Below are 24,825 nucleotides of genomic sequence, written 5' to 3'. Positions count from 1 at the left end.
TGAATATCTCTCAATTTCACACTTACCCCTAATCTCCTAGTCACCGATCATTTTTTCAAACTTTACATTTTGATCTAATTTCAAACCTATGGAAAAGTTGCTAGAATAAGACAAGAACTTCCTATATATTTCACCCAGACTCTCCGTTAGGCAAAGAGCCGAGGTGTATTGTTTGCCTATTCCAAACAAATAACCTTGAGGGCTGGCTGTGAAAGACATGGGTTTATTAGGACTTACATGCGCACCCATGGCAGCCTACTGGTTTCCACAACTTTCTCAGGTCAGGGTTATACAGAGTACAGAAAACAAAGCAAATCGCGCATGCAGTGGGGGAAGTGCTGGCACGAAAACTGTGTGAGATCAAAATGCTAGCTGCTTCTCTGCAGATGTTTACAGCCACATGTAATAGCAGCCGGCCAGCCTCCCAAGGTCTCACAGTTCACTTACTGATGGTCTTCATCATATTCCCACAGGATGGGAGGGGGAGTTGGAGCTTGGAAAGAGGCCCATGTTCTCACATATCACACACTCACCAATTATTCACACTTTGCCTTATTTTACTAGTATTTATCATTTTCCTTATATGTGTGTGTTTCTCTCTCTCTCTCTCTCTCTCTCTCTCTCTCTATATATATATATATATATATACTGAGTGGCCAGATTATTATGACCACCTGACGTTTGTAGGCAAATTAGCTATAATTTATAATTTCACGTTGAAGTTGCTAGAGGGACAGATCATTATAAACATCTGAATAGCACAACATACCTAAGTATCATTGCTGATCAACTTCATCCTATCATGTTGATGGCATATCCCAGTGGAGATGGCTTCTTCCAACAAGACAATGTACCATGCCACGGTGCTCATATTGTGCAGGAGTGCTTTCAAGAACATGAGGGAGACTTTACCTTGCTTAGGGGGCCCCCACAATCACCAGATCTCAATCCAATTGAGCATGTGTGGGACAAAGTTAAAAGAGCCACCAGGCAGCTGGTTCCACAACCATTAAATCTCACAGAACTGGACAGTGCTATTCATCAGGCATGGTGTCAGATTCCTCGCATCACCTGTCAACATCTCGTGGAGTCATTGCCAAGAAGAATCGCCGCAGTATTGAAGGCAAAAGGTGGCCCAACGAAGTACTGATGGGGTGGTCATAATAATATGGCCAGTCATAATAATCTGGCCACTCAGTGCGTGTGTGTGTGTGTATATATATATATATATACACATACATACATACATACATACATACATCTATGTACTTATTATTAATGAACCATTTGAGAGTGAGTTAGGAACAACATCAGACCCCTTTATCACGAAATACTTCAATGTATATTTGATAAAAACAAGAATATTTCCTATATAAATAGTGCAGTTATTAAAATGAGAAAATTTAACAGCAATGCAATACTATCATCTAATGCCTAGTCCATGGTCAATTTCAGCAGTTGTCTCCAAAATGTCTTTTTTTAGTGAAACATGGCTATTTTATTTTTATTTATTTTTAAACCTCACCTGAGCATATGTTTTTATTGGTTTTTAGAGGGAGAGGAAGAGAGAGAGAGAGAGAGAGAGAGATCAATGTGAGAGAGAAACTATTCATTGCCTCCTGTATGTACCCTGACCGCGGATTGAACCCACACCTAGGTAGTCTTGGACTCAAATGAACCAGGACAATGATAATTTTTGCTTTGCAGAAGGTAAAGTATGGGATATGGAGGTAGTGTAGGAAATTGGGTATGAGCATTTATCTGGCTCCCACACAGAACCAAGTGTTCAAGGAAGGGTAAGGAAATACAGAAACTATACTTTGTAACAGATTTAAATATTTCAAGAAAACTGTGTTATACAGCTCCAATGAATTCATAATCAGGTATGTGGTGTGGGAAACTTTACAGAGAACAAGGGATGCTAGAAGAAGCATACTGCATATGTTTTATAAGAAGGCACACTTACAAAGATTACCATCTCTTTATTGATGCTAAAAAGCAAAAAATTCTCAGTTAATTTCAGTGAATTCTTGGGATTAAAAAGCTTTGGTGAGTTATAGCCATACGTGCCTAAATCACACACACACACACACACACACACACACACACACGAACCAACAATAACAAGCTCTAAAGGTATTTCTGGTCTGCAGGGGGGAGAGGTAATTCCCCATCATACTGTCAACATGGCACTGGAGGAAGGGAAGAGAGCCTTTCTCATCACTTCTATTCCAGCCTGTGAGCTAATGGATTAGAAAATATATAAATATGCTAAGCATCCTGCATTCTTGTTACTCTTTTTGTTTTACTATTGTTAAGTAGATAATTGCAGATCAATTCGTGAGTCATACTAGAAAGACATTTCATGACTTGACTCTTATTTTCTTAATTTAATTCAAGTCATGTGAAAGGATATCCATTTCTCCACCACTCACCATATGCACAAGTTGATGAATTTTAGCCATTAAAAAAAATCAAATCTTTATCAGATAAAAAAGTTTCACTGCTTCTGAGCATATTATTCTCAGGTGCTTAAAGGCATATCTCTAAGAGGAACTCTCCGGGTCTTTTGAGGAAACAGTATCGCTATTAACATAAGTATGTCATGTCAGGTTATCTCTGCTTGGAAGAAGATGAAGTGTTTTGAGTATATGAGTTTTTAAGATTGTGATTAAGAAGACAATTCTATTGCCTGGCTTGTATGGCTCAGCGGTTGAGTGTCAACCTGTGAACCAGGAGGCCACGCTTCCATTCTTGTTCAGGGCACATGCCCGGGTTGTGGGCTCGATCTCCAATAGGGGGTGTGTAGGAGGCAGCCCACCAATGATTCTCTCATCATTGATGTTTCTATCTCTCTCTCCCTCTCCCTTCCTCTCTGAAATCAATAAAAATATATCTTTTAAAAAGAAGAGAATCTTATTTTTTATGGATTCCCTTTCTCATGCTGTTTAATAATGGAAGACCTAACGGCCAGAATCATCATTATGAACACCAGGTCTCAGAGTGCACGTTAAAACCAAAGGGAGAGAGTGGACTGAATAGGGACTGGATGGGCCTAGAAGCTGATTTTTTAAATTGTGTCCTCAAGGCAGAGTACTAAAATATAGTTCCTTTTAACTGAGTTCTAGTTAATTGAATCTGAATCATTTTAGCCAGAAATATTGTAGTTATTAATATTTTTGAGTCAATGGGCAGAGTACTTTTCTTGTCTATTTGTTTCTCTCTTGGGGAGTATTTTTTTTTTTTACCTCACCCCTTGCTCTGAAGATGAAGAGGATTCTAATAACTCAGCAAGGATGTTTGAAATGAGAATATAAAGTCTTAGGTTCTATCTTCAGAGGCATTATTTCTTAGCCCCAGTATTGGTGGTGGATCAGAAGCCATTGGCATCACCTGGGAGCTTGTTAGAACTACAGAGACTCAGGCCCACTCGTGACCGCAATTATAATTGTAACAAGATCCCTGGGTGATTCAGATTAACGTGTATGTTAGCGTTTGAGAAGCACTCATCTATAAATTTGACGAGAATTTATAAACTATTTCAAAAAACAATTCTGAGGTCAAAATGGGCATCACTTAAAAAATTTAAGGAGTTCATTTTGAATATATTATCCTAAGTAGCAAAGATTTTCCATTTGAGGAAGAAAGGTAAAAAATAAAAAGTGCTAGCAGTTGTGAACAAAGCAAGTAGGCAAGTCATATAAAAACATAATCCAAAATAATATGCAGGCTTTCTGCTATCCTGCGTGTGAAGAGATTTGACTTTATTCAATGATTTTTCTTCTCTATGAGCATTAAATAGAGAGAATGCAAGTAAACTAAAAGTAGCAAGCATTCATTGTGCTTAGTAAGTGTAAAAAATGCTGCTAGATAGTAAAGAATACATGGGAAGCTAGCAAGCATTCATTATGCTTACTAAATGTAAAAATGATGCCAGATAGTAGAGAATACATAGAAAGCTAGGACGTCATCTTCATTTTGAAGAGCCTTGCCTGGCACTTAAAAATTACTTATGGATTTGAAATGTTGAATTGAGGTTAGGTAGATGAACAACACCTGCTAATGTAGAGTGAGAAATACAGTGGGGCCTTGACGTACGAGTTTAATTCGTTCCGTGACGTAGCTCGTAACTCAAATTACTCGTATGTCAAATCAAAAAGTGAACGAGTGAGACACATGATGCTGGGCTGATGTTGTGGCATTCACTGTGATGTTCGCTGCGCCAACTAGTGGTGGGGTATCTGAAGCTGGTTTGTAACCCAAATTTTAGCTCGCAACTCAAAGCAAAAAATCGGCTGAGAGACGGCTCGTATCTCGAAAAACTCGTTAGTCAGGACACTCGTAAGTCAAGGCCCCACTGTAAGTCTTAAATAAAGTTGGGCACTACTTGGTGGGAATGGAAGGAAAGAAGCAGTATTGCCCATCTCCTCCCACCACTCCCCACACAAGCATTTCTTTTCCATGGCTGCTGCATGGGTGTTCTTACTCTGACACATGTCCTACTCAATGGAATGCAGGTTGAGTAAGAATATTTCTATGATGATGACATTTTATATTTAGATCTGTGACTTCAGATATTCTTTTTACAAGGCATAGTGCTGGGACTGGGCATTGAAGGAAAGGTAGGATTTCTATGTGTGGGAAAGGGCACCTGGAGAGTGTGCACAAGAAATGGTAGGGCCTGGACTCCAACAGTGCGAATGAACAGAAAGTGGTGATTTTGTGGTGGTGGGGATATGAGAGGGTGTCAAAAAGAAATGCTTGGGAAGTGATGAACACACACACACACACACACTATGAGCATAAGATTGCATGAACGTGGGATATATTTGAACGTTCAAAGGCTGTTAAATCGCATTGTTTACCCATATCTTCAGAAAAAATCACTTCTACTGTCGTGATAAACAACCTACTTCCCTATTTATAATGGTCTGGCCCTCTAGCAACTTCAGCATGAAATTATAGCTAATTTGCCTATAAACGTCAGGTGGTCATAATAATCTGGCCACTGTGTGTGTGTGTGTGTGTGTGTGTGTGTATGTGTATTAAAAGGGTAACATGCTAATTAGACTGGATGTCATTCCGGACGTCCTTCCTGAAGAAGCCAGGGCCAGAGGGAAGCCAGCCCAGGTCCCAGGTGCCGGAGGAAAGCCGGTGCCAGTAGCCTGGGGAAGGAAGGCCTACTCTTGCATGAATTTTTGTGCACTGGGCCTCTCTCTCTATATATATGTGTGTGTGTGTGTGTGTGTGGCATTAAAAAATAATGTTGACTAACCAGAAGTAAGATTTACCATTGGTTGGAGAATTATCTTCAAATTTAAGTAATGGTTAACTTAATTAAGGTTGCCTCTTCTGCCCTGGCTGGTGAGCTCAGTGGTTAGAGTGTCACCAGAGCACTGAAGAGTCGAGAGTTTGATTTCTGGTCCAGGGAGCATATCTGGTTGCAGGTTCAATCCCTAGCTCTGATAGGAGACAACCAATCTATGTATGTCTCTCACATTAATGTTTCTCTCTCTCTCTCTCTCTCTCTCTCTCTCTCTCTCTCTTTCTCTCTCTTTCTCCTTCCTTCCTCTTCCCTCCTACTCTCTCTAAAAATCAGTGGAAAATATATATTCAGGTCAGAACTAACAAAAAACAAAAAAAGATTACCTTCTTCCTCTCTAGTAGTTGCATAGGCAGGGAGAATATGTAGACAATGGAGTTAAGTAGACTGAGCATTCATCAGGTTTGGGGGTTATAAGTCCATGAAGATTTTCAAATTTAATATTAAAATACTGTCCTGAGCATTTTTCTAAATGTGATCATCACCGCTACATTATGTTTCAAAGTATAACTTGGTATGTATCCTTAAAATGTGTATGATAAATATGCTTCTATTTCTGGATAACTTATTACCTAACATTTCAAAATTTGGATACTTGCAAATGCTACTTATGAATGTGTTTACATCCTTACAATTGATGCAAAGAAATCTTGAAATTTGACTGTCTGCAAAAATTTTTTACTTATTTTATTTTTAACTGATTCTTGAGAGCAGACAATGGAAACATATTTTTTGGATTTTACTGTTTTATTCCTTATTCCTGTGACCTTTGTCAACTTAGTTAATATCCTACCAACACATACTATATTTAAAAATCTGGAGGCATTTATATCTGTGTGACTTTTACCCTCTGTTCCTACACATTTTCCAAACATGACTTCACAGCTATTTTATTACTAGTGGCAGAATAAAGTGGTAGCTGGGCATAAAATTTGAGTATTTGTAACTTTTTAATATCTTAATATTTATGAAACAGTTTTCATCATTATTTTAAAAAAGTAATTTTAATACATGTAAAAGAATATATATAATTTACATGTAATATATGTAGCATAATCCTATCTAATAAAAGAGAAACATGGTAATTAGCCATACATCCGCTACCCTTCCCATTGGCCAATCAGGGCGATATGCAAATTAACTGCCAGCCAAGATGGCGGCCGGCAGCCATGCACTGAAGCAAACAGGGAGGCTTGCTTGCTCCAGTTACGGCGGACTCCAACGTTCCCCGCCTGACTTGCCAGCCTCTCAGCTGCAACCCTAAGCAACTATGTTGTAAATATAGAAGCTAAACAAAACCCCAGAAACCTGCTTTCAGCAGCCGAAGCCTCAGAGCTAAAGCTGGTGCAGAATAAAAAAAAAAAGAAAAAAAGGAGCGGTTGGGAGCTTCAGTCACCCGCCAGCCTGAAAACGGCCCTCAGCCCCTCAGCCCCTCAGCCAGACTGGCCAGGCACCCCAGTGGGGATCCCCACCCTGATCCAGGACACCCTTCATGACAAACCAGCCAGCCCCCACCCGTGCACCAGGCCTCTATTCTATATAGTAAAAGGATAATATGCCTCCCGGCACCGGGATCAGCGTGACAGGGGGCAGCGCCCAAACCCCCTGATCACCCTGCGGCTCTGTGTGTGACCGGGGGCAGGGCCACAACCTCCCTATCCGCCCCGCTCTGTTCGTAATAGGGGAAGGCACCCCAACCCCCTGATCAGCCCTGCTCTGTGCCTGATAGGGGGGAGCTCCCCAAACCCCTGATCACCCTGCGGCTCTGTGTGTGACAGGGTGCAGCGCCCTAACCCCCTGATCGGCCCTGCTCTGTGTGTGACAGGGTGCAGCGCCCTAACCCCCTGATCGGCCCTGCTCTGTGTGTGACAGGGTGCGGCACCCCAACCCCCCCCCCCCCCCGCCCCACGGGCCCTGCTCTGTGTGTGACGGGGTAGAGCCATAACCTCCCCATCGGCCCCGCCCTGAGTGTGACAGTGGCGGCGCCCCAGCCCCCTGATCGGCCCTGCTCTGTGGGTGATAGAGGGCGGCGCCCCAACCCCCTGATCCGCCCTGCTCTGTGTGTGACAGGGTACGGAGCCCCAACCCCCCTGATGGGCCCTGCTCTGTGCATGACAGGGGGCAGTGCCCCAACGCCCTGATCCGCCCTGCTCTGTGTGTGACAGGGGTCGGTGCCCCAACTCCCCTATCGGCCCTACTCTGTGCGTGACAGGGGGGAGCTCCTCAACCCCCTGATCGGCCCTGCTCTGTGTGTGACAGGGTACGGAGCCCCAACCCCCCTGATGGGCCCTGCTCTGTGCATGACAGGGGGCAGCGCCCCAACCCCTTGATCTGCCCTGCTCTGTGTGTGATGGGGTGACGCCGCAACGTCCCTATCGACCCTGCCTTGAGTGTGACAGAGGGCGGTGCCCCAACCCCCCAATCGGCTGTACCCTAAGCATGACTAGGGATTACATCACAACCTCCCGATCCGCCCTGCTCTGTGCATGACAGGGGGCAGCGCCCCGACTCCCCAGTCGGCCCTGCTCTGAGCCAGACCAGGGGCTGCACCTAGGGATTGGGCCTGCCCTCTGCCACCCGGGAGCAGGCCTAAGCCAGCAGGTCATTATCTCCCGAGAGGTCCCAGACTGCGAGAGGGCACAGGCCGGGCTGAGGGACACCCCCTCCCCCATCCCCCGAGTGCACAAATTTTTGTGCACCAGGCCTCTAGTAATAAAATAAACATTTCTGAAATCACTGCCAAATGTAGAACTAGATTAATTTGCATCTACGTATGTAGTTGTCCCTTCCTTATCACATTTTTTTACTTACCCCTTCCACTGAGGTCTTTACATCTTTTCATGTGTTTCATTGCTTTGGTCTGTGTGCTTTTTCATGCATGTATGTATGGGTGCCTAAAAATGCAGAGTTTCGTGAAATTATTAGCACAATCAAGGTAGTGAGCATATCCATCACTCCTTAAAGTTTCCTCTTGACCCTTTGTGATCTCCCACTCACTCCTTCCGGCCAATCCTCGCCCCAACTCTCAGGCAATCACAGATTGTTTTCTGTCAATGTAGATTAGTTTGTGTTTTCTAGAATTTTATAGAACTGTAATTAAACTAGATGCACTCATTTTTGTCTGACTTCTTTCATTCAACATAATTATTTTGAGATTCATCCATGATGTTTGTATCAATAGTTCCTTTTTATTACTGGGCAGTATTCCATTTTATGAACACACCATAATTTGTTTATTCATTCATCTATGGATTGACATCTGGGTTGCTTCCAGATTTAACTTTTCAGATGGACATATGTATTTCTCTTTCTCTGAGATAAATACCAATAACAAAAATGGCTGGATCACATAGTAGCTGTATATTTAACTTTTTAAGAAACTGCCAGACTGCTTTTCAAAGTGGTTGTACCATTTTCCATTCTCATCATCAGTGCATGAGAGTTCCAGGTCCTTCACATTCCTGTGAGTGCTTGGTATGATCGCTCATTTTCATTTTAGCCATTCTAAAATTAGGTAGTGATATTTCATTGTGGTTTTAATTTTTCATTTTCTTAGAGTAATGATGTTGAATATATTTTCATGTGCTTATGCCCTCTATTATTTTCTTAGTGAAATGCCTGTTCAAGTCTATTACCCGTTTTTCAAGTGGGTTGTTTGGTTTCCTGTGTACTGTATTTTGAGAGTTGTTTATATGCTCTAGATACAAGTTTTTTCATATTTTTATAATAAGATGTATGATTTACAAAGGAACACGTGCCTATATAGTTATATTCTCTCAAAATTTTGAAGTTATTATTCTACTGTTGTCTGGCTTTCATTATTATTGAGAAATCTTATTCATTTTTTTTCTCTGACTGCTTTTAAGTTCTTTGTTTTGTATTTTGTATTCTGCAATTTTATTATATGTCTGATTGTAGGCATAAGTTTTACTTATTATCTAGTATAAACTGTACTTTGAGGACATGTGCATTTATATAATGAGTTCTAAAACTTTTATATCTGTTATTGCTTTAAATATCATTTGCTATTTATTCTATTTTCTCCCTGAAGACAGCTATTAGTAAAATAGTGTGCCTTCTCATGTATCCTATATACATCTTGATATTGCTTTATTATTTTCCATTTTACTTTCTCTTGTGTTACATTTTGGATAACTTCTTTGGGTATATTTTTTCATTCGGCTTTTTCTAATCTGCTGTTTAACCCATCAATTCATTTTTTAACTTTAAATAATTACATATTTTCTAACTTTTTACTATGAAAGTTTTCAAACATAGCAAAGTTATAAGAATATTACACTGAACACCTATGCATCTACCACATGGATTCTATCATCAGCATTTTATTATAGTTTTTACATATCATATCAGTCTATCTCTCTAGCCATCCATTAATCTATTTATAATTTTTAGAAGTTACATTTGTTTCTTTCTGTCTGTTTATTCTTACTAGATCCTTATTATTTGCTCATCTTTGTAATTGTGACCATTGTTTCTTTAACACTTTACATATTTCTTCTATATACTGTATGGGAATATTCCAAATTCAACAATAATTGGTTATCTAAACCTAAAGTTGTTCCCGCTGAATTTCATCCATAGTAACATGCCTTTTGTGAGGGGTTTGTGATCTTTGGTTGTGAGCTCATTTCTTGATCCTAATCAACAAGAGTCCTTCAGCCTTAAGATTTCCTTTAGAAAACATTTTCTTTTGCTGCTGCCATTGCCAGTGGGGAGCTGCTGACATTGAACAGCATCCCTTTAGGCTCTTGGCTCAATAAGGAAGGTCAAGGGTTTGCTTCCTTACTTCCACTTGCTGATATAAGGTCCAGTGTGCTGGAACCATCCCATCCTTCAATCCCCTGATCTGATCTCAGCTCAGGATGTGTGTGTGTGTGTGTGTGTGTGTGTGTGTGTGTGAGAGAGAGAGAGAGAGAGAGAGAGAGAGAGAGAGAGAGAGAGAGATTTATCTTGGAGACCTACCCCATCTGCTGCAACATCAGTAATGCTTCAAAGCATCCCATACACTCCAGTGCCTAGTTAGTCTGCAGGGCACTTAGCCACAGTGTCAGAAGCAGATGTCTTCAAAACCTTACTTTATATGTTAAACAATTATGACATTTAACTTTGTGGGGTAATTTTTAATCTCATTTACATTGTAAACCTGAAGATGGATTTATTAAAGCATTCATTTTGGAGGTTATTTGGGAAGGTTTCTAACAGTGATTGTGCAATGTCTTTAAAAAAAGACAATGAAAAATAATCTATTTTATTTTGAAAACATCTTTATTGTTGAAAGTGTTACATATGTACTCCCCCCTTATTCCCCGTTGACCTCTTCTATTTATTTTAGAGTAGTTTTAATGCTTATGGAAAAGTAAAGCTAGTACAGAGAGTTCCAATGAATCCCACATTATTTCCCCTATTGCATTTCCAATATATGAAATAATCTCACTGAAGGTATTAGGAGAAACAGGCAATGACTGGAAAATGAGTAGACACTGCAAAACCAAAGGCTAAGAAACCATAAAAAAAAGCATCCTACATTTGTAAAAATGGTTAGATTCTTTTGCTATAGCCTGCATTTCATCTTGGAATTCCCTGGCCTCCTAATAATTTTTTTAAAAAATTGCCTACATTGAGGTTTATTCTTTGTGCTGTGAAGTTCTATGGGTTTTGACAAACGCTTCCTGTTAGGTGTTCACCATCACCCTGTGCTTTACCTATTTGATCCCCCTCCCCTGTCCCAGAACTTCTAGCAATCACTGATTATTATACTGCCTTAGTTTTGTTTTTAAATATTATAGGAACTGAGAAGTGTAGTATTTTAACTTAGCAATTTGCATTTAAGACTCATTCAAGTTTTTGCATGACTTGATAGCCCATTTCTTCTAATTGCTGAATAGTATTCCATCATGTGAATTTACTATTTTGTTTATCCATTCAACAATTGAAAGCCATCTTGGTTTCTGCCAGTTTTGCAATTATGAATAAAGCTGCTGTAAGAATTCTCATGGAGGCAAAAATGCAATTTTTAGGCATTCCTCTATTTTTATTATTTTTCTTTGAGATGCATATTTATGCACTTCTTTTTTTGACAGATTTTTAAAATCCTCACCCTAGAATATGTTTTTATTGATTTTTAGAGAGAGGGAGGGAGAAAGGGAAGGAGAGTGAAATAGAGAGAAACAGAGAGGGAGAGAGATGTGAGAGAGAAACATCGATCAATTGCCTCCCATACACACTTTAATGGGGATTGAACTTGCTCACAATCTAGGTATGTGCCTGACTGGGAATCAAACCTGACACATTTTGGTGCATGGGATGACACTCCCACCAATGGAGCCACCGGGCCAGGGCTATGCACTTCCTTTAATCAGCAAAATTGTCCATATACACATGCATGCAGAACCTATTTATGAGGTGTTACATGACATTTTGATTCTTTCCTTACATTTTCTTCACAGATATTCAAGAATTTTATGAGGTGACATTGCTGAATTCTCAAAAAAGTTATGAGCAGAAGATAGAAGAAGCCAATCAAGTTGCACAGAAATGGGAGAAGACGTCCCTTCTTGCTCCATGCCATGATAACCTTCAAAAGTCGGCAGAGGTATATCACTGAAACTGTTGAAAGAGCTAAAGAGTGTTATGACATATGCAAGCACAGAAGTAGCAGTCATTATTAACAAAGGGTGACACTAATAGTAGAAATGTAGTTATACTGTTAAAGTTGTCCCGAACAAAAGGGTTAATGAGCCACATGTTAGCCAGAAAAAGGTCCTGGTCCTCGGGTATCCAGCAGCAGGGCTAGCTGGAGAAGGCAACATGTCCACCACCCTGAGGTTGATGGAGGTCGTTTATACAGTGAGTTTGGGGAAGAAAGATATGTTGTTTGAAATGAATTTACATTAGCTATAAATAAGGGGGGTGGAGGAAATGTGAAGTGGAGATAGTTCTGGGTTAGGTAAATAGTTCATAAGGAAGTTCATGGTTCATAGTTCATAGTGAATAGTTCATAGTAAATAGTTCATAGTTCATTGGATGCTTCTGGATTGGTTGTGGGCGACAATCCAGCATGTTCATGCATAAGCAAAATGTGGTGGTGTCTGCTGGTTGGCTCTTTTCTAGGTAAGCTATCTGGATGTTGATTCAAAGTTTCAACATACTCTTAGGAATGTGAGCAGTCTTTTGTTGGTTTTGGTCTATGACTGTTAACTGATTAACTTCCCTTGTCTCTTGCTCCTGCCCTCCAGCCTACTGTAATTGAATTTAGGATTTTAAGAATTTTTCTTTTGACACTGTATATATCATTTATCTATGAAATTACAGATTTTGCTAAAAGATAAAATAGGGCATGAGAAGGACATTACTTCACATTAGACCAGTGAGTTCTGCTATGAATATTGTCAGAGTTTGAGTTGTCTCAAATCTAAGGCATTCTGGAATTTCAGAGCGTGGTTCTAGCCCAGGGGTGGGCAAACTTTTTGACTCGAGGGCCACAATGGGTTCTTAAACTGGACCGGAGGGCCGGAACAAAAGCATGGATGGAGTGTTTGTGTGAACTAATATAAATTCAAAGTAAACATCATTACATAAAAGGGTATGGTCTTTTTTTTTTTTTTAGTTTTATTCATTTCAAACGGGCCGCGGATCCGGCCCGCGGGCCGTAGTTTGCCCACGGCTGTTCTAGATGCAATGAGGCAAAGAGATGCATAGTGGGGTTGAAGAGTGTGGTCTAAGCCTGTAATCTCCATAGCATGGCCATGATCCATTGGGGTGTAGGAACAAAATAATAGACCCCTGCATTTGTATTTTTAATCACATTTGTTATAATTTTTAATATTTGGGAAATTTATAACATATACTATATCAACAGTTACATATATATGTATGTATGTGTGTATATATACTATATATTTAAAAATAATTATAGCATTATTAGAGTTGTATGTTCAACAAGTTTTTACAGGTAGGACTATAGGATCAAAAAGTTTGGATACCACTGTTGAAATTAACAGTTACCAAAGAGTAAGAAGGCAAGGCAAGTTGAGGCATGTTTCACGTTAATAACTGAGGATTAATATGAAGGGAGGGGCACTGATACTTTGAAGGCAGGTAGTAAGTAGTACACACACACACACACACACACACACGGACAAAATTGGGGTTGTGTGTCTGACTTAGAAGCTACATGGAATGCAAGTGCTAATCAATAGCAGTTGGATTGCTGAATTTTTGGATTGTTAAATTGATACCTGTGGTGTACTTTCTGTCCTGCTCAGAATTGACTTGGAAACTGGGTAAGATCGAATCTAATGATCATACTTGAAGAAAAGGTTAACAATGACAATAATGTATTAATTAATACATGCCAACTATGAGAAGTTTATGAAATAGTTAAAAGCTTAAAAATCATAATTTCAAATCTGGAAGTAAATATTTTTACTTTTTTAGTGTTTTTAAAAAATATATTTTTATTGATTTCAGAAAGGTAGGGAGAGGAAGAGAGAGATAGAAACATCAATGATGAGAGGGAATTATTGATTGGCTTCCTCCTGCACATTGGACCCAGCCGCAACCCAGGCATGTGCCCTCAACCAGAATTGAACCTGGGACCCTTCGGTCCGCAGGCCAACGTTCTATTCACTGAGCCAAACTAGCTAGGGCTTGTGAGTTTTTTTTATACATAAAATTGGGACAACATGTGAGATGTTTTTTATGACTTTTAAATTTAATTCCACACAAATAGTGTTTACCCATATTATATCATTAAATAGTAATGAAAATCTCTTAATGGCTATATAATATTCTATAATTTGGAACTTATGTAACCAGTTCTTTGTTCAATATTTAGGCTATCTCTAATTTTCTACTATGAATAACACTGAAATTAACATCCATATATATATAAGCCATGGCTTTTCCTATTATTTCATTATGGTCGATTTTATAAATGAAACTACTGAGTCCAAGAATATTGACATTTATTAGGTTCTTGATACAAAATTGTCAAAGTGCTTTGCCAGATGGTGCTCCCAGCAATGTTTGAAAAGGCATATCTACACATACCCTTAGTAGCATTAATTATTTGAAATATCTGTCACATTAATAGAATTTGTTACTTAATGCTTTAGATTATAATGATCTATTCTTTATTGAGACTGAACTTTTAAAATTATGATTACTGGATATTTATGTATATTTTTGTGATTCACTCAAGCTCTTTGTCCATTCTTCTAGTGCTGCTAGATTCTTATTGTTTTGCAAGAGCATTTTATTTATAAAATATGTTATCTTGTCATAATTACTGAAATATTTTTAATTTTTTGATTGATATTAATTTTACTTATACAGTAGTGCTCTCTGACATTAAAATATTTTTAATTTTTATGTGAGAAAAATCTACCACTTTGGGGACTCTTTCCCCCTCCTCACGTGGGAGTCTGTGCTTGTTTCTCAATAAATTTCCATCATTTACTATATTTAAAAAATCTATCACTTTTTTCTTTTATTTTCTTCTTTCCTTTGTTCTTCCCCATTTCAAGATTAGTTAACTTTTCCCCTCTATTTTTTTTCTAGATTCTTAATGCTTTGATATTTGCTCCTTTTGAATTTTTAAAAATTATTTTTAATCAATTTCTAGATGCATGGTCCCAAATATATACCTCATTTTCTACAAATTATGAAATGTATACTTTTTATTCTCAATGCACTTCTTTTTTTTAACTTTTCTATTTTTGTATATTTCCCCTTTCACTCACTTCCTGCTCATGTTGCATTAGCTCTGCCCTCACACATGCAAGGTTACCCATCTCAACAACCTAATTGTTTAATCCTCCTGCCCCCATATAATTCATATAATATGCATTCATACATAAACTATATATATGTATGTGGAAGATTATATCTATCTACCTCTATCTCTATCTATATCATCTATATCTATATCTGTATTGATATCTATCTATATCGATATCTATATATCTATCTTCATATTGGAGCATGCATACATATATATGCTCACAGAACTGTGAAAATTAATTGTTTCTCAAAAAATGTCCATATTATATGAATGCTTCTTCAGGTTGTCTGGTATAGTTTTAATTCATTCCCTGATGGATGTATAATTTCACAAAGTGGGTATATCATAATTTATTTAGTCATTCCCTTGTCAATAGGAATTTGCTGCTTCCAGTTTTCTGCCATTATGATTAATGCTGCAATCTGACGATTGCATGTACATTCTAATTTACTGATGCTTTTATTCTATAGGATAGAGTCTCAGGGGTGGCATTATTGGCTCCAAGAGCATGCATACTTAATCTGAATAAGTGTTGCCAGACTAATTTCACCTTTCACATTTCCACTGACAATGCATGTTGTTGCGATTTTACCTCACATCCATCCCAGCAATAGGTGTTGCTGCTCTTCTTAAGTCTTGCCAGGACTTTTAATTGGTTTATGAACATATGCCAGCAAAGTAAGGATGAATGATGAAAAAAAAATCCACATAGTGTTTTAGCCATTTATTTTTTCAACTAGTGGCCCAGTGCACAAAATTCATGCACATTAAAGGGAATTAATTAGAGGAAATATTTTAATATTGCTATTTGCCCTTTCTCTATAATAGAAGTGTCAGATATGAAAGAAAATTAATAAAATATATATGAAAATCTCCCTCCTGTCAGAGTCGGGTGTGCCGCGGGACCCAGAGTCAAGTCCCCAAATGCCTTGAAATCATGCGAGCCCCAGACCCAGCCGGCCCCACCCCGTCAAGCCCCGCAGGATGGGCGGGGGGGTGGGGGGGTGCAGCCTCAGGTCCTCTGGCTCAGCCTCAGGTCCCCTGGCCATGGCACTGGGGCGGGAGGCGCAGCCTCAGGTCCCCTGGCCCCAGGGTGAGGGTGTGAGTGCACGAATGCATGATGACTATTTGCATATTAGCTTTTTATTATATAGGATGTCAAAATCAAGATAGGCAAAACAGAGTTAATGTGATGCAATTTTAAAGGTTTTTAAAAACTCTATATTTTATGCATCTTAAAATCTTTTGTTTAGGAAGTCTTTCAGCCTATGGTGATTTGAACATTGGCCAGTTATATCTAAAACTTCAGAGCATGCATGCACATTAACTCCAATTAGTGTGCTTCTGAAATGAGTCTGATTGTTCTTTGTTGGTGGGCTGTGTGCGTCAAAGAGACAGGTTTATCTGGTCTTTGTTATTGAAGATGAAGGTGGGCACAGAGGGAAAGTAGCTTTGTTTAGGGTTATCTTAGCTAGGATAACTGAGGATCTTGTCTTGCAGGGGTTGGCTTTCCAAAGTCAAATTTTGAAAATTGAGTCCAAATTAAATTGTTGCTACAATGCTCTATGTGAAGAACAGTGATTGAGAAATGGAACCAAAATGAAGTTCATAACCAGAAAAGTTTAGAATAAGGGGCAACAATGTGGGTAGGTTCTAACAATATAGTGCAAATGCTTGTTATATTTTTTAATTCTCACCTGTGTTTCTTCCTTTGAACAAGCTGAGTTTACTTAAAGCATCTGAGAAGGACATGTACGCTCTTTAAGGACAGCGATTATAAATCTCCCATATCTCTGATTCTTGGCACCCTCCAAAGTGTTTGTCACATAGTAGGCTCAAGAATTATATGTTGAACGAGAAAGAAGACTCTCTAAGCATCCTCTGGTTTTCAAGTTCATTCTACCCACCAGACTCCTTGCCTAGCCTATTATGCTTCTCTCTTTTTGTTTTCTTAGCTGGGTCTCCCGAGGATGCAGGCTTAAATGGAGAAGAAGAGGTTTTATTAAGACATCCATGGCTTTTCAAAATCTTTGATAATGCAGGAAAATGCAAAAGGAAGTATCTGTCCTCTTACAACTGGAGTTTACTCGTATGAGGCAAAAATCAAGATTAATGGTCAAAATAATGGTTTTATGAATTTGGGTTTTAATTTAGTGTTCTGTATTTTTTTATTGTTGTTAGTAGAGCCGGTTCAAACTGGCTCTAATATTTTGGCAACGTGAAGACAAAACCTGGTAATGTAAGAACAAAAAGTTCAGGGCAGATAACCATTGGATTGGGTGTTTTCAAGACATGTAGGCACCAAATGGCTTCTGGCTGCAAGATGTCAGTGATATTTTAATGCCAAGGCAGTGTCTGCCACCCCCAGTAGAAGGCTCCACAAGGACATGAGTGTCTAGCTCAGTACCTGGCACAGAGGAATCTTAAGGAACTAGAATACAGCATAGAAATGTTAACATTATTTTTCTGTAAACCAATATGATCGTAATATTAAGCTTGGAATCTGCCAAGAGGTAAAAACATAATCTTAGTCCGTCCTGGGTTCTCTCAAAGCACTTTTGCTTTACTCTTAATCACTTCCTCACTTTTCCTAGACCACCATTCTTTTGTCAGAGGAAACAGTTCCCTGGTGTATATATTCTGCCTCAGCAGCTCAGTGAGAGCAGACATTGTGTAATATAGTCCATCCTGTGTTGAGGACAGTGCCTCAGTGATTAGTGGTGGATTGAATGATGTCGGTGGGAGAGATATGAAGGGAAGCATCCTGGCCCTCAATTGGTATCCACTATGAGACATTCCTATTGGGACATTTCCTTTCTAATTTTTAGGAGTCATTGTTCTTTTAAATATATATATGTATATGTGTGTGTATATATCCTATCTAATAATAGAGGTAGTTAGCCGTACCTCCGCTACCCTTCCCATTGGCTAATCAGGGCGATATGCAAATTAACTGCCAACCAAGATGGCGGCTGGCAGCCAGGCAGCTTGAAGCGAACAGAAGGCTTGCTTGCTTCAGTGACGGAGGAAGCCAACGTTCCCCGCCTGCCGCTGCTGGGCTCTGAGCTTGCAGTTTAAGAAACATTGTTACAAATATAGAAGCTAAAGAAAACCCCAGAAACCTGCTTTCAGCCAGCTGGGCTTCCGCCAGCAGGACCGCAACATTGTTTCAATTATAGAACAAATGCAGATCTTGCTTTCAGCCAGCTGGGATCTCAGAGCTGCAGTGAGCAGGACTGCAACAGTGTTACAATTATAGAACCCAAACAAACCAGATACCTGCTTTCAGCAGCCGAGGTCTCAGAGCTGGAGCCAAGCCTCAGAGCTAAAGCTGGCCCAAAATAAAAATAAAAATAAAAATAAAAAAAGGACAGGTTGGGAGCTTCAGTCACCCACCAGCCTGAATATGGCCCTCAGCCCCTCAGCCAGACTGGCCAGGCACCCCTGTGGGGACCCCCACCCTGAAGGGGATGTGACCAGCTGCAAACAGCCATCATCCCCTCATCCAGGCTGGCCAGGCACCCCAGTGGGGACCCCCACCCTGAAGGGGGTGTGACCAGCTGCAAACAGCCATCATCCTCTCATCCAGGCTGGCCAGGCACCCAAGTGGGGACCCCCACCCTGATCCAGGACACCCTTCAGGGCAAACCAGCCGGCCCCCACCCATGCACCAGGCCTCTATCCTATATAGTAAAAGGGTAATATGCCTCCCAGCACCGGGATCAGCGGAGCAGCGAGGCCTCCCAGCACCGGGATCAGCATGACAGGGGGCAGCGACCAAACCCCCTGATTGCCCTGCGGCTCTGTGTGTGACAGGGGGCGGGGCCACAACCTCCCTATCTGCCCTGCTCTGTTCGTGACAGGGGAAGGTGCCCCAACACCCCCCCTACCCCACGGGCCCTGCTCTGTGTGTGACGGGATAGAGCCATAACCTCCCTATCGGCCCTGCCCTAAGTGTGACAGTGGCGGCGCCCCAGCCCCCTGATCGGCCCTGCTCTGTGGGTGATAGAGGGTGGCGCCCCAACCCCCTGATCAGCCCTGCTCTGTGTGTGACAGGGGGCGGTGCCCCAACTGCCCTATAGGCCCTACTCTGTGCGTGACAGGGGGGAGCTCCTCAACCCCCTGGTTGGCCCTGCTCTGTGCGTGACGGGGTGGTGCGGCAACCTCCCTATTGACCCTGCCTTGAGTGTGACAGGGGGCGGTGCCCCAACCCCCCAATCAGCCCTACCCTGAGCGTGACTAGTGGTGGCATCGCAACCTCTCAATCCGCCCTGCTCTGTGCATGACAAGGGGTGGCTCCCCAACTCCCCAATCGGCCCTGCTCTGAGCCTGACCAGGGGCTGCACCTAGGGATTGGGCCTGCCCTCTGCCACCCGGGAGCAGGCCTAAGCCAGCAGGTTGTTATCTCCCGAGGGGTCCCAGATTGCGAGAGGGCACAGGCCGGGCTGAGGGGCCACCTCTCCCCACTGAGTGCACAAATTTTTGTGCACCGGGCCTGTAGTATATATATATATATATCTCCCACGTTCAAAGGCTGTTAAATTGCATTGTTTACCCATATCTTCAGAAAAAAGTCACTTCTACTGTCCTGGTAAACAACCTTCTTCCCTATTTATAATGGTCTGGCCCTCTAGCAACTTCAGCATGAAATTATAGCTAATTTGCCTACAAATGTCAGGTGGTCATAATAATCTGGCCACTCAGTGTGTGTGTGTGTGTGTGTGTGTGTGTGTGTGTGTGTGTATTTCAGTGAGGAAGGGAGAAGGAGAGAGATAGGAACATCAAAGATGAGAGAGAACCATTGATCCGTTACCTCCTGCAGGCCTCACACTAGTGATTGAGCCCTTAAACCAGGCATTTACCCTGACCTGGAATTGAACCATGACCTGCTTGTTAATAGGTGGATGCTTGCTCAACCACTGAACCACACCGACTGGACCAGGAGTCATTGTTCTTATGTTTGCATTTGCAGCTGAGGTGTATGTGCTTCTACCAGGTCTCTAGTTATACAGTCCACGCTACCATCTGTTCTTCCTCCTCATTCCGACCACAGAGCTTCTTCACTTAAAAAAATTCCTCCACTATATTTCATGTCCACATGGGTGAAACCTAGTAGCAAAAGGAGCATTTTGCTACTAGGCTTTATCTCATGGCTGCTTCCTACTCTTCTTGGGGTGCAATGGAGTTTTGTGAGGCTGCTCAGGATCTTCCATCTGAATATTCCTTTACCATTGTTTCTGCTTTACTCCCTTGTGCCCTATTGGTGCCAGGAAACTTCTTTAAAGGCTTAGGGTTGGGAGAAGGATCCAAGTTGAAGTGATTCTCATCAAAGTTTCCTTTTTCCCTTCTACACTTTTTCTCTCACTCTTTAAAATGAGATTTTTGGTCAGAGAGAGGTGGAGTATATATATAATAGAGGAGAAACATGTTCCATTTGACTTGCATATTCTTGTAAATCTTTCCAGTTTTCTACCTGGACGATAGCTTTTGAATTTAAAAAACAAAAATATGGTGTCTGTGGTTTCTATTTTTTATACCCTTATGCCTAGAAGTTCTAGAGATCTGTATGCAGCAACTCAAATGTAGGGTAAAAAGGATCTTCGAGGACCCATTGTTAATAAGGCATTCCATCCTTCAGCTGCAGATGCAGAAAGATTCACTGCTTTGATATTAGCAGATATCCTTCAACTTGAATTTTAAAGTTTGGCTTGTTACAGGGAAATTTGCTATGAGGTAGAGGGGAGTAGACAGAAATTTCTTAATCAGGCTCTAAGAAACAGGAAAATAATAAATAAAGTGAAGCCTGAGTCTCTAAAAAGTACCCCGTAGTTCTTTAGATATAATTGACATAGAGTACTGTGGAAATTTAAGGTCCGTGGCATAATGACTTCACTTACATATATCATAAAATGATTATCACAATAATTAACAGCCATTATCTCATATAGCTACAAAAAAGGGGGGGGGGGAGTTTTTTCCTTGGGATGAGAACCCTTGGCATTTACATTCTTAACAACTTCCAAACATACCATAAAGCAGTGCAAACTATAGTCATCATGTACATTACATAGTCAGTATTTATTTATCTTATAACTGGAAGTTTGTTCCCTGTGAAAAGTTTTTTTTTTTAAAAAGATACTTGTGAAAAATGATGAACATCTTCCCACTCAATCTAACTCAGTAGTTCTTTTTTAACTCTATGGTAGTATTTCTACACCATTTTTGTTATAAAATAAGCCAGAAATGATGGAAAAATGAGATTAGACTTTTATAGCATATACTAGGATACTATCCCATATTTAATATAATTTCAGTGATTGGTTTTCTACTGCCTTATTTTCCAACTGTGTACATGCAATGTAGAAATCTTTATAGAGGTAAGGTCTTTAGCATTCTGATAGAAAATAAAACAGCATGTCACTCCTTTGTCAAAACCTCCCAGTATCTTCCCAGTCAGAGTAAGAACTATATTCCTTACAATGGCTTATGGACCCTTTACCTTTTGTGACCCCAGCTAGCTCTCTTATCTGAAATTCTCCTCCTCTTCACTCCTGTTCAGCTTCCTTAGCCTCCTTACGGCTCCTCAAACACAGAGCCTTGAATCTGCACTTGCTTTGTCCTTAGCCTGAAATGCTATTCCTCCAGATATCTGCATGATGGGAGGAGGGGTCGCCTCTTTCAAGGCTTTAATGTCACCTTCTCAGTGATCCTACAGCATTCTATTAAAAATACTTTCTCACCTGCCCAGCACTCCCTGTTACCATTCCTTGCAGTTGTTTTTGTTCATAGCACTTATCATTACCCATTAGAAAGACATTATGACCTAGTTGTTAAGAGCAAGGACTTTGTAGTCAGACCATTGGGTTTGAATCCAGGCTCACCACATACTGGCTGCTTGACTTTGGGGAAATTAACCCTTCTACTAGTATATCTCAGTTTCTTCTTCTAAACTGGAACTCTCACAAGAATTAAATGTTGGTTTTCCCCTCTCGATAAAATCTAAGCTTCATGAGGGGAAGGATTTTTGTCTATTCTGTTTATTACTTTTTCTCCAGCACAGAATATCCCCCCTCCATTTTATCAATAACTTGTTGAAAAGTTTAGTTATGTTATTTTGGCTTAGAACAATTTTTTCCCAAGCAAAACTATACTAAAGTTTGCTCTACATGTTTAGCAAGGGCCATCTGAATCTTCCTATGAGAGCTAGCTGTATTTTTAGAATAAATACATAGTTCAAGTGACAGTTGATGGAATGACTCACTCATCCATTAATTCTTTCATTTAAATATTTATTGTCTAAGTTACTGTATTTTGTTAGGCTCTGTGCTAGATACATTCACTGGGAGACACAAAAGTTTTAAAAATATATTTTTTAATTGCCCTGACCTCAAGAAACTTGTTCTCCTGTCAAGAGTCTGGGCTTTTAAGGATATCACTTCACACCTGTCAGAATGGCAAACAACAAGTAATTATTAAAATTAAATAAAGTATATAATACATGAATATGTGATGACTGCTGTGAGAAAAAGAAATCTGGTTGAAAGGGTACAAGGGATAGCAATTTTAATTGAGTGGTTAAAGTGATATTTGAGCAAAAACATGAAGGATGTAAGGAAATTATCTATATGACTAGAGGCCCGGTGCACAAAAATTTGTGCACTCGGGGGTCCCTCAGCCCAGCCTGTGCCCTCTCTCAGTCTGGGGCCCCTCGGGGGATGTCCACCTGCTGGCTTAGGCCTGCTCCCGGGGGATTGTGCCTAAGCTGGCAGTGATACATCCCTTGGGGGATGTCCACTTGCCAGCGGGCCGAAGCTGCAATTGAACATCCACAGAGCTGTTGAGGAGGCAGGAGAGGCTCCCACCATCGCCGCTGTGATGCCGTCAGCCTGGCTTGTGGCTGAGCAGAGCGCCCCCTGTCGGAGTGCACTGACTACCAGGGGGCAGCTCCTGCATTGAGCATCTTCCCCCTGGTGGTTAGTGTGTGTCATAGTGACCAGTCATTCCCAGTCGTTCTGCTGTTAGGGTCAATTTGCACATTACTGCCCTAACGGGTTTGGCTCAGTGGATAGAGCGTCGGCCTGCAGACTGAAGGGTCCCAGGTTCGATTCTCGTCAAGGGCATGTACTCTGGTTGCATACACATCCTCAGTAGGGGGTATGCAGGAGGCAGCTGATCGAAGTTTCTCTCTCATCGATGTTTCTAACTCTCTATCCCTCTCCCTTTCTCTCTGTAAAAAATCAATAAAATATATTTGAAAAAAAAATTGCATGTGCACATTACCCTTTTGTTATATAGGATAGAAGCCTGGTGCACAGGTGGGAGCCAGCTGGTTTGCCCTGAAGGGTGTCCCGGATCAGGGTGGGCAGGGGACCCCCAGCTCCCTACGATCGCCCACGCCGCCCTTGCTCACGATCCCTGGCTCTGCCCATGCTCAGGCCTAACACCTCTTGCCAAGGAATTAGGCCTGGGCAAGGGATCCCCAGGACCTCACCATCGCCAACTCGGCCCCTGCTCCCTGCGATTGATGGCTCCGCCCTAATGCCTCTCACCCAGGCATTAGGCCTGGGCAGGGGACCACAGCTCTCTAAGGGACCTCCTGCTCCATCCCTTCCCAGGCCTAATGCCTGTGGCCAAGGCATTAGGCCTGGGCAGGGGACCCCAAGCTCCCACCATCAGCGACTCTGCCCTTGCTCCCCATGATTGCTGGCACCGCTCCTGTCCAGGCCTAATGCCTCTGGCCGAGGCGTTAGGCCTGGGCAGGGTACCCTCCCAGCTGCAGCCACCTGGTGATCGCTGGCACCGCCCCTGCCCAGGCCTAACGCCTCTGGCCGAACGCCTCGGTCCGGGCAGCGGGGACCCCCAGCTGCAGCCGCCCCTGTCCGGGCCTAACGCCTCTGGCTGAGGCGTTAGGCCCGGGCAGCGGACCCCCCCAGCTGCAGCTGCCCCCCGATGGTGGGCTCCGCCCCTGCCCGGGCCTTACGCCTCTGGCCGAGGCATTAGGCCTGGGCAGGGGACCCCCCCAGCTGTAGCCGCCCCGATCGTGGACCCCAAGCTCCCACCATCAGTGACTCTGCCCCTGCTCCCCATGATCGCTGGCACCGCCCCTGCCCAGGCAGAGGCGTTAGGCCCGGGCAGTGGCGACCCACAGCTGCAGCCACCCCGAAATCGCGGGCTCCACCCCTACTTCCCGCTATCACTGGCCAGTGCGGCAAAGGCACAGGATTCTCCAATCATGGCTGGGGGGCAGGGCAAAGGAGGCCCTGGGGGCCGCCTTTGCCCTGCCCCCCGGCTCTTAGCTCCCCCCTGGGTTTCCAATCACTGTCAGTGCCAGGAGGCTTCTTCTGTGCTTTCCCTTTTGCCTCCCTGCCTTGTGCCTACATATGCAAATTAACCGCCATCTTTGTTGGCAGTTAACTGCCATCTTGGCTGGTGATTAATTTGCATATCTTGCTAATTAGCCAATGGGAAGGGTAGCGGTATGCTAATTACCATGTTTCTCTTTTATTAGATTAGATTAGATTAGATTATGTTGGGGAAGACCAACCATATCAGTATATCAGATGGAGGGATTAGCCAGTGTGAAGATCCTAAAGTGGGAGCATATCTAGCATATATATATGTGTATATCAAGGACAGTGGGGTTATTGTTTTGGATCCTATGAAGTTCCCATAGCCTACCAATGATGGATTTCTCCTT

The 24,825-nt window shown here is 41.8% G+C and overlaps 1 protein-coding gene across 5 annotated transcripts in view; it reads left to right on the top strand.

Annotated features, from left to right (window-relative positions):
* Positions 1 to 24,825, top strand: part of DLG2 (discs large MAGUK scaffold protein 2) — a 1,989,136-nt gene that overhangs the window by 247,321 nt on the left and 1,716,990 nt on the right. For all 5 annotated transcript variants that reach the window (XM_070425737.1, XM_070425735.1, XM_070425736.1 and 2 more), the window contains exon 3: positions 11,791 to 11,936. In XM_070425737.1, the coding sequence (XP_070281838.1) occupies positions 11,791 to 11,936 (146 nt within the window). The remainder of the gene's footprint in view (positions 1 to 11,790; positions 11,937 to 24,825) is intronic.

Source organism: Myotis yumanensis, unplaced genomic scaffold (assembly GCF_028538775.1).
Source record: "Myotis yumanensis isolate MYYU_CA2020_CCGP unplaced genomic scaffold, mMyoYum1.0.hap1 SCAF_10, whole genome shotgun sequence".
Classification (NCBI taxonomy): domain Eukaryota; kingdom Metazoa; phylum Chordata; class Mammalia; order Chiroptera; family Vespertilionidae; genus Myotis; species Myotis yumanensis.
This window is presented reverse-complemented; position numbering and strand designations above follow the sequence as displayed.